An 11264-nucleotide genomic window follows, 5' to 3' on the forward strand; every position below is an offset into this window, starting at 1 on the left:
TTAATAGTATATTTATTCAACACCAAGTGGCCTAGTGCTACGAGAAACCTGGATTATTATAATATTTTATAACATATTATAATATTTTTACAAAATAAATATAAGAGGGTGGTCACTGAGCAATATAGTGACCACTCTCTTATATTTATTTTATACATATATATACATATTTATATATATATATGCATGTATATACTATTATATATTCGCCATGATAGATCGCTAGCCGCTAAACCTTTTTTCTATTTTCTCTCCCTGTTTATTTTTGTGTTCTTTTCTGTGGAAGAGCGTAGGCTCAAAACATAAAAGACTTTTTCACTTCCCGAGCATTAAACTAATACATCTGTTTGTTTTCTATACCACCTGTCTTCATCTTTTGTTTTTTTGTAAATTCTCACTATATACGTATATATTTACATATATATATATTTATTGCTAGAGATTTAATGGAAATAGAATATGCTGAGTTCTGGAAGCCATAAATGAGGGATCAGTGAAAATTTATTTTTATATCATTGAATTACAACCATAGTGAGAAAAAGAATAGCATTAATGAGAAAACTGGTCTTAGATTAGGCAAGGGAGGGAACTCTTGAAAATTATAATAAACCAAGAAATACTTTTAATGGGATGTACTATGACAATGTACAACGACGATGTACTATGACAGTTTCGAAATTAGGTTTACAGCTGGAGATTTTACAACTGATTGGCACCAACTGGAGATTGACATTGCTGTTGGCTGTACAATATCTGTCACGAGGTTTATCTTAGTCATGGAGATGATTTTGAAAGCTGTAGATTTTTCGGAACAAATCGCCCACGTACAATCGCCTAAGAAAGCCTTCATGTATGACATGACACTTCTAGCTATAGATAAACAAATCATGCAGAATGCCCTCTTGAGATTAGACGAACTTGTGAGGTGGTTAAGAATGCGATTTAGAGCAAAAGAGTGGCATAGTCTGACATTTGTTAAGGGAGTGCAGAAAGAATTTAAGTTTCAGATATCTGAAGAAAGCATTCCAACAGTCAAGGAAGAGCCCGTCAAGAGCTTGGGACGAGTATATGCTGGAACATTGTCAGACAGAAGTCGCGGGATGGAAATTATGAAACAGGCCGAGGCTGGATTATCAGCAATTGATAACTCAAAGGTAACAGGTAACTATAAAATTTGATGCTTGCAGTTCGGCTTGTACCCGCAACTTGCGTGGCCACTTTTAATATACGAGGTAGCACTGTCACGAGTTGAAATCATTGAACAAAAATGTAATGTGTTCATTAGAAAGTGGCTAGGCCTACCTCGTATGTTGAACAGTTCAGCGCTTTATCGTAAAAGAGGTTCGCTGCAGCTACCACTAGCGTCAATAATTGAAATATATAAACTGGAGAAGATACGGACAGTGATGATGCTGAGAGAATTGAAGGATATGGAAATCAGGCATAACCCACCAGAGATGAAAACAGCCAGGAAGTGGAAAGCAGAAGCAGAGACTGACGACATCTTGTCTTCTCTTATACACAGAGATATGGTGGGAGCAACGCAGAACCATCGGAAAAGACTTGGTTTTGGCACAGATCAGTTCAGACTGTTTGCAAGCATGATGCGGAGTGAACGCAGATCTGTTGTTAGCAACAGCGTCAAAACGAGAGAAGAAGAGAGAAGAAAGCTTCATTTGATCCGATGTTTTCATCAAGGTCAAATGACGAGATGGGAAGAACATGTTGTTGAGAGGAAGATAAGTTGGGATGAGATATAGAAGTGGATGACATCTTGGCTGAGTTTCCTGATTTGTTCATCTTATGATGTTTTGCCATCACCTACGAATCTAGTAAGATGGAACGTCTCAGAGAATGGCATATGCAAATGTGGAAGGGTTGGAACACTGAAACATATTCTTTCCAACTGTTCATTAGCATTGAACAGGTATACATGGAGGCACAACTTGGTCCTTAAGGTTATCTTCAATGCTATAAAGAACCAAATTCATCTCAACAACACTGAAAAAAAAAAATGGTTAAAAGTACCATCTAGAGATTTCGTTATCTTCGTGCAATCAGGTCAGCAGATCCGTTTCAAGAAGATCAAGAAACTTCCTGTGAGAGATGAAAAGTGGAACGGCTATTGGGAGGTGACTGCAGATTTACCTGGGTGCCAGGGATTCTTTCCCATCCCAATTACGAAACAACCAGACATTTTGATGTGGTGTGAAAGAAAGAAAGTTGTAAATCTAGTCGAGTTAACGGTTCCTCATGAAGATAATATGGACACCACTTGGGCTCGAAAGATTGACCGTTATGTAAACCTCCTCCAGGAATGTGAAAACGCAGGCTGGAAAGTGGAGCATTTTCCAATCGAAGTCGGATGTAGAGGGTTTGCTCTACATCCGACATGACTGTTGTTATCGCTGGGCACAAATCATCGTAAAGTAAATACCACTATGACCGATATCCAAACTACAGTGGAAAAGGCTAGTTACTGGATTTGGTTAAAAAGAGACGATGAGCAATGGCTAGAAGAATATTGAGCTATATTTAATAACCAGTTGATCTAGCAAGCAGGGGCTCATATCAGTGAGGTGGGGCGGTGTGCATTGACGCTGCCGAGAGGTGGGCCCAGAAACAGCATGCATTCTCTCCTGATGACCCCATACATTTGTTGGCTTCCGGTATGCGTTGTTCTTGACTGGTAGCATTTGCATGTGCAATTTGTTTACAAGACATGCAGAAGGATGAGTGAGTCTGAATATTCTCAGCCAAGGTGGCAACTCCAAACATATTGCAATCTTATTAGATTTTCTCAAAAAAATTCTATCAGAAAAATGGTTTTACTTCATACATGGAAAAGGATTAGGTAGAAATTTCATACTATGTGCCTAATGCAAAATATGGACATACAAGAGGGACAATAAACAAAGTGAAATAGACACTAAGAGTGTGTAGGAAATAACTTTTCTCAAATGCCCAGAAAGATCCCTAGACGTAGAAGATAGCTTCTGTTATCTCAATGACCTAATCAGCAGTAGAGGAGGCTGTTCTGAAAGTATAGTTGCTAGAATAAGAATAAGCTGAAGAACATTCAGAGATCTGTTACCTCTGTTGATCACAAATGGTTTGTCTCTCAAGATTGAAAGATACATTGTGTGAGCTTGTTTATGGACTGCAATTATGTCATGGTAGTGTGACATGGGCCTTGGAAGCAGAGAACTTGAGAAAACTGGAAAGAAATGAAGCTAGCATGTTCTCTTGTACACAATAAGTGTAGATGAATAGCAAAGTATAAATGTGTTGAAAAGAAACTAGACATAAGAGGAAACAGATGTACTATGCTAGAAGGGACATAAAATACATATAGATGAGGACAGCTGTATAAAGCAGTACTAATCCCTTAATATAGATGGCACTTGTGGAATAGGTAACCCAAGAAGACATAGGATGAAGTAGTGAAGGCTGATCTCAGGACTTTGAATTTCACACAAGAGATGTTAAAGGACCTGGATGTTGATATACACAACTGAGAACTATCTCAAAACTTAAGACATTCATTTTCCACTTTTTGCCCACTATTTTTCATTCAACACATATTTATTAGGTTACCCCTCATTCATTATAATAACCACTTCAGCCATTCCTCATTTCTAACCTTCACTCACTTTTCCCCATACACTTTTGCAGCCTCTACTCATCCACACTCCTCTTTCTTCAGTAGAAACCATGCCAAGGTAGACATTGATACCTTTGTGTACCTTGAAGGTCCATCCTAAAACTTTATCACCACTGTTTTAGCTGTTTTGCTGGGTCCAGCTGAGTTACTCTCCAACACTCCTTTATAGACATGTAGCACCTTATATCAAGAAAACTGCTATTTCTTATCCTTTAACCTCTCATCTCCTTGCATAAAGCTGCCTACCTCTCTATTGTAACTCCACTCAATTATAAGCTGCAGGAAGAACTTACTAGTGCTGTTGCCAAGAAAAAACACCCCGTAAACTGTCCATAATTGCTGTGGTTAGGAGGGATATCCATCTGTAGAAACAGTACCAAAGCCAACATTGGGACATGATGCAGTCTTCAAATCTGTCAGATTCTGCTGAACTGCCCAACTCACATAACAGCATGGAAAATGGACATTAAATGATGATGATGATATATACATGCGTGTATAAATATACACATAAACATATACATAAATAAGTTGTAATAATGAAGTCAAACCAAATAGTGATATTTTGAAATCACTTAATATGTATGCATCAGGTTTGCCTAATATATAATAGGAAATGCATCCATTACATAAACCTTCCTCAACGCATCTCAATATGTATATAAGATGAGGCAGCAGAATTGTTAGCATGTCAGGCAAAGTGCTTAGTGGTATTTTGTTTGTCATTATATTCTGGGTTGAAATGCCAAAGGGATTGACTTTACCTTTTATCCTTTTGGGGTTGATAAAATAAGTACCAGTTGAGAACTAGGGTCAATTTAAATGACTTAGCCCCTCCCACGAAATTGCTGGCCTTGTGCCAAAATTTGAAACATATATATATATATATATATATATATATATATATATATACTTTTTATCAAAGCTGCAAAATCTTCACAAAATTGCACCTTTAATAAAAAGCATATTACTCTACCTTAAGTATTCTTTTCCGACCTTGTTTTGCATTTATGTACTTATGTGTGTGTGTGTGTGTGTGTGTGTGTGTGTACACACAGATATGACAGAAGTAAATAGACACCTCATAATACATTGTTTTTATTAATTGACATTTTTATGTTCTAACTGTATCTGCTTAATCATGTCACATACAAAAGAAGCCTTGGAATTTCCCGAATTTCAAACAGGCAGTATTGTGGGGCAATCTGAAGGTGGATTTAGCATAAAATCGCAGAAAATCTTGGGATCCTGCTTTCTATAGTTAACAGAGTGATTGTGCAATTTATCAGAGAGGGGAAGGAATCTACATCACCTTGCCCAGGTCAACTATAGCCCTCTGACAGGACTCTTCGCTTCGTTAAGAAGATAATCTGCATTGCAGAGTCTCTGACAGAGCAGTTGATCTCAATCACAGAGCAGCTGTCAGGTATTTCCACAAACTTGGCTACTATATTGACCAACCCATATCAAATGGAGAAAAGATCGGGCCAGTGAGACGATGGAAAGGCCACTAGCATTTTGGGACATTGTCATATTCTCTGATGAGTCTGGATTTGCTGTATTTCTTGACTGTGGTCAAGTGTGGGTCTGGAGACTCTGTGATCAAGAATTTGATGTGAAAAGATTGCAGTCAACAATGAAACACAGCAGCTATTTTGTGATGTCTGGGGAGCAATTTGGAGCAATGGTCAATCAGAGCTGGTGGAATGTGAAGGAAACATAAACTCAGATAAATATGTGTCCATATTGCAGAAAGGACTCCTTTTAATTTTCTCCAGTAGTGAAAAATCCAGTAGATAAAAGAAAACTCTTTATTTATGGAAAATATGATTCCTTGTCACATGGCTAAAGAGACCCAAGATCGGTTGGAAGAGAATGGCATTAAAAAGCCTCCATGGCCAAGCTAGTCACCAGATATGAACTCTGTTGAGCATCTCTGGGGAATAATGGTCAGAATACTTCATGAAAAGAAAAAGAAAGCATCCTCAAAGCCAGATCTTTTGAGATTACTCCATGAAATTTGGCAAGAAATTCAAAAGAATATTCGTCATCTGATCAGTAGCATGCCTAATAGGGTTTTTGCATTGAAAAAATGCAAAGCAAATGTCTAGTAAATATTAGATATTTATATTATGATAATTAATAAATAATTTGAATGTAAAATTTCAGATTTAAATAAATTTTAACGATTATAAGGGTGTCTATTTACTTCTGTCATGTCTATGTATATACATATATATATATATATATATATATATATATATATATATATAAATATATATCATCATCATCATTTAACAGCCATTTTCCATGCTAGCATATGCTGAACGGCTTAACAGGAACCAACAAGCCAGAGGACTGTACCAGGTACCAATGTCTACTTTGGCATGGCTACTATGGCAGGACAATGCTCCAACACAAATCCTTACTTTCAATGGCTGCTGTAAGTGACTGTAGCTTTGACTCTATCTGACTATCATCTGTTCTCCAGCATGAAAAAAACACTTGGCTGGGAACTAGTATTGCAGTGATGATGATGATGATGATGATGATGATATCATATCTGTTGTTGATGACTTTTTTTTACTAACAGGATGGAAACTTCTTTACCAACGGTATCCAAGCACTGCAACACAGATAGAAGAACTGTGTGGACCACAAGAGGGACTATGTTAAAGATACTCCATGAGAGTATCTAGGTGAGTTTATGATCTTTTCAGCTGACCCTCATATACTAAGAGGTATATTAAAGGTTTCATAAGTCAACACTGACCTACCATGTTAGCAGTGCAATTCAATTACTTTTAAAAGTTATCTCTGCAGATTTTTGATTGCATAGTTTACATAGAGGTATTCATATACAAAACAAAACCTTCAGTGCTGGCTCTAGTATGTATGTGTGTGTGTGTGTGTGTGTATGTGTGTGTGTGTGTGTGTATGTATGTATGCATGGATGGATGGATGGATGCATGCATGCATGCATGCATGCATGTACACATGCACATACAGATACAAGCTATATATACATACATATAAAAACACATCCACAGACATATACTAATGAATGTATACATTTGTTTACATCCATATCCAGGGAGAAGCTGTTTGTCTTAGGAGGAGTTGCCTCACAGATAATACAACATTATGACTGGGTGCTGAAACAACAGCTCAACCACTCAAATGTAGATGAGATATATATTGATTTTGCCAAGGTATTTGACAAAGTTGATCATGGAATATGTCAAAAACTGAGTGACCTCTTGGAAGACATCAATCTGCATCAGAGTCCTTCAAGGAACTGTACTGGGAACACTACTATCCATGATGGCTCTCTCAGACATGCTCTCAGCCATACAGTCAGTCACTCTCATCAGCTATGCTGAGGATACAAAAGTATCAAAGGCATTCAAGGGCCCTGATAACATACTAAAACTGCAAAAAGAACAGCATACAGCACACAAATGGACTAATGGAAATAACATACCGTTTAATGCTTGAAGCACTCTACTATCAGCCCACAACAAACTACAGTCAGAATACACATGAGTAGGGGGTAGTGCAATCCCAGTGTCAGAATTGATGCATGATCTGAGAACCCACATAAATAATGATGCAATGTTCCATGTGTATATTACCAAGATGGTAACACTGTGCAGAGCAGTAGCTTGATGTACTCTGAGATAATTCAGAACTAGTAAAAAAGTATACCATATTACTCTTAAGCAGAACTTTCATTCCTAGTCATCTAGATGGCTGCTCCCAATTGTGGTCACTGCAGAGTGTCAAACTGGTGGCAGAACTTGAGGCAATCCAGTGCTACTACAAAAAGATGATTGCCTTGGTGAAACAGATAAGCTACTGCAAGAGGCTAAAAGAGCTGAAGCTCTACTCCTCAGAGAGAGATGATATATATACACATGTATGTGCACGCACACCCACAAATCCACACACACACACATATGCACATACATATTGAGAGACAAAAGTAGAAAACAATGTCAGAGATGAAGTAAAATTATAAAAAAAACATAATCAACAAAACTGTTTGCTACTCACTGAATCTTAATGATCCAAAAGTAATCTGATCTTTGTTCAGGGGAGGTTTCTGGCCTTCACTGAGAATTTGTACAGGAATTATTTCCCCTTTGTCATCATCATCATTGTCCATGTGATGAGATGCTGCTGATATTTTTGATCTAGATGAGAATATTCGACAGCCAGAACCTCTTGCACTCTTGTTGCTGCTGTTGTTACTGTTGATGCTTCTCACAGGATTGGGTGATGGATTTGTTGACAAGTTGCTTAATGCTAAGCTTGTCTCTTGTAGAAGGTGTGATGTAGCATGGTGTGGTGTGCATGCACTGGTTTGTGTTTCTTTTGGCACAGCTTTGAACATTTCAGCAAATTTGCGTCTCTCAGCAGCTTGGATGGCACTGGTTCGAATCTTGTTGATTCTCTGCTCCATATTTTCCCGACGAGCATTTTGCTCATTCTGTAACTTAGTTACATCAGGATGATTGTCAAGATTTATCTTAAGGTAGTTGTCGGAGCTGAGCTCCCCTAATGATGGTGGCCAGGAGCCAGCACCTCCTCTGTACACAGAGGGAGGAGCACTGCATTTGGTGTTCATTGGTGGCATGGTGTTTGGTGTATTCATTGCAACATTAAAGTCACTATAATAATATTTGGGGCTATTGACTATAGACCTTGTTGGCAGTCCTTTCATGCCCTGTAGGTGATGCCAAGGTGTCTGTAGACCATCATAGGTAAGTCCTGGAGAAGGACCAATATCTGTATATTTCTTCCATTTTTTCTCCTTCTTCTTCTTTGAATTCTGAATTCCCATTCTTGAAGAAAATTATAAAAGAAAAAAAATATTTGAAAGAGAATAGAAAACAAATGTTCAATAATGTAAATGAAATATTTAAAATTTATAGTAACTATAAAGAATAATTTATTTTGCTTCATTTCTATCCATGTCTCATAGCAAGTTCATTTCAGAATTTCCACAGAAGTTTTAAATAATGGCACTTCTGCCCATTAGATGGTCATTTTACTCACAGCCACTCTCATCCGGTATTTTAGGTTTATTTTAATACTTATTATTTTGCGTGACAGTTTCACATTTATTTTTCATGCTATCATTTTGATATTTTGTGATGCAACTGCTTTTAGAGCAATATGGATATCCTCTACCCCATACATACCATTCAAATATACAATAGCTATAACACCTATTGCTTAACAAAATTATATACCTTGCCCACTATCAAGATATTGTTGTTGTAGAAAATAATTTCATCTTCACACAATTTATTTTAATTATCATTAAATATTATTATTACAAGTAGTAATAATATGGCAATATGTTGGCAGAACTCATAGAGTGTCAGACAAAATTCTTTGTAGTATTTAGTTGGGTCCTTCGTGCTTCAAGTTCAAATCTCACTAAGGTCAGCTTTGCCTTTCGTCCTTCTGAGATTAGTTAAATAAGACTTTGTGAGAAATTAATTTACTTATTATTCCTTAGAGTGACTCTCTGAAATGCACAGGTGTAGTACCAATTTTTCACTTTCTGTAGAGTTAAGTAAATGAAAGAGAAATGCACCTATCTCTAGATGGACCAGGAATTTATCACTTGCATCTTTCCTTGCAAGTTTAGTTGGAACTCAGCACTAAACCAATGAATCAGTAATTAATCTTAAAATTGTCAGTGAACTAAACTACTCACTGGTACCTTCTAACTGGTAGTAACAATGAACTGTTAAAAATTAAAGTGCCATAGCTATCAATACATCACATCCTTTCAGTTAGTGCTCTCTTATATACATAAGAATTTTTTACTGAATCACAGTTGATATTTCATAAAAGTGAATTTTGTATTAAAATAAAAATGTCATATAGGCACAAGAGTGGCTATGTAGTAAGTAGCTTGCTTACCAGCCACATGGTTCCGGGTTCAGTCTCACTGCATGACACCTTGGGCAAGTGCCTTCTATTATAGCCTCGAGCTGACCAAATCCTTGTGAGTGGATTTGGTAAAAGAAAACTGAAAGAAGCTTGTCGTATATATATATATATACATGTTTGTCTCACCACCATCGCTTGACAATCGATGTTGGTGTGTTTATGTCCCTGTAACTTAGCGATTCAGCAAAAGGAACTGATAGAATAAGTACTAGGCTTACAAAGAATAAATCCTGGAGTCGATTTGTTTAACTAAAGGCAGTGCATGGCCACAGTCAAATGACTGAAACATATAAAAGAATATTTTTTAAAAAACCCAAAAGGCTAAAAGTTAATGATAGCTTCCATCTGCAAAGACAAATCTATTCAAAGCCTTAGTGACTGAAACCTCATCCTACAGTGTGTAAGTTGTTAGTCCAGATTCAAACCTGTCAGAAATAGGATCAGTTATATTTTATATTTTTAACTGCATTTTTAACAACAAACTTCTGATATTCAGAAGTATCTTACCAACAGCATTAGGAAAAAATAGATGCAAAAATGAAAGAATGAAATCAAAATGCTAAAATTAAAACTGACTTACATTGAATGCTGGTAGAATGGGCTACCTCATGACATTGTTGGAGTGGTAAAAAGACTTCATCTGAATAATAAAAAAATTAAATCACACTGCTTTAACAACTGGAAAAATGATTTTAACAAGATTGTTAGTGGCTCCTATAAGCCATTAACCTTTTTTGATACCAAATCACTTGAAACTACTCTGATTTATTTCATATTAAATCCTGATTTAAAGCATTTAGACTTAAATTAAAACCATCATGATAATTTTATGTAAGAATTTTGATAAATGAATAAAGAAAAATTCTGTGTAGTATGGTTATGCACTAAGTATTGAAGATTCTAAAATTAAATGATTCAGTGGTTTAGTGGTATTTAACTAAACTTGTAAGGAAAGATACATGTGATAAATTATTGGCCCATCTGGAGGTAGGTACATTTCTCTTTCTTCTACTCAATTCTATAGAAAGTGAAGAGCTGGTACCAGTCCTATGGATTTCAGGACATTACTATAAGAAATAATAGTAATAATAACTAAAGTGATTTCTCACATTGGCACAAAATCACAAGTACTTTGATAGAAGGGCAGTACTTGACTAGTACCTAATTTTATCAATTACAAAGGGATGAACGGCAAAGTTGACTGCAGTGAATTTGAGTTTAGAGCATAAAGGAATACAACTAAATACCACTTGAAATCTGACAATATGAATTCTGCCAATGCATCGCTCTACTAATAAACCTTTCTCAATATTTACTAAAACAGATGTCACACAACCAGCTAAATGAATAACCACTAGATCAGTTTTTAATTTAATAGTGACCTCACTAGTACTGGTGCCATGAAACAAGCATCCAGTATATTCTGTAAAGTGGATGGCATATAGGAAGGACACCCAGCTGAAGAAATATGCCAAAACTGACATTGGAGCTTAGTGCAATCCTCTGGCTTTCAAGTTCCTCTTAAACTGTCCAACTTATACCAACATGGAAAGCAGACATTAGACAATGATAATGAGGAAACTGAATATGTGAACTCTATTTTAAAGAAAGTAAAGAATTCAATGGGTGG

The 11264-nt window shown here is 36.5% G+C and overlaps 1 protein-coding gene across 1 annotated transcript; it reads right to left on the reverse strand.

The window, feature by feature from the left end:
- Nucleotides 1-7712: 7712 nt before the first annotated feature.
- LOC115231223 lies at nt 7713-10280 on the reverse strand. The gene is made up of 2 exons (XM_029801291.1): nt 10215-10280; nt 7713-8511 (listed from the first exon to the last, which is right to left on the reverse strand). Exon 2 carries the CDS (start codon nt 8508-8510, stop codon nt 7713-7715), a length of 798 nt encoding a protein of 265 aa, XP_029657151.1. The 5' UTR covers nt 8511; nt 10215-10280.
- Nucleotides 10281-11264: the final 984 nt, after the last annotated feature.

The sequence above is a fragment of the Octopus sinensis genome, unplaced genomic scaffold (assembly GCF_006345805.1).
Source record: "Octopus sinensis unplaced genomic scaffold, ASM634580v1 Contig17865, whole genome shotgun sequence".
NCBI lineage: Eukaryota > Metazoa > Mollusca > Cephalopoda > Octopoda > Octopodidae > Octopus > Octopus sinensis.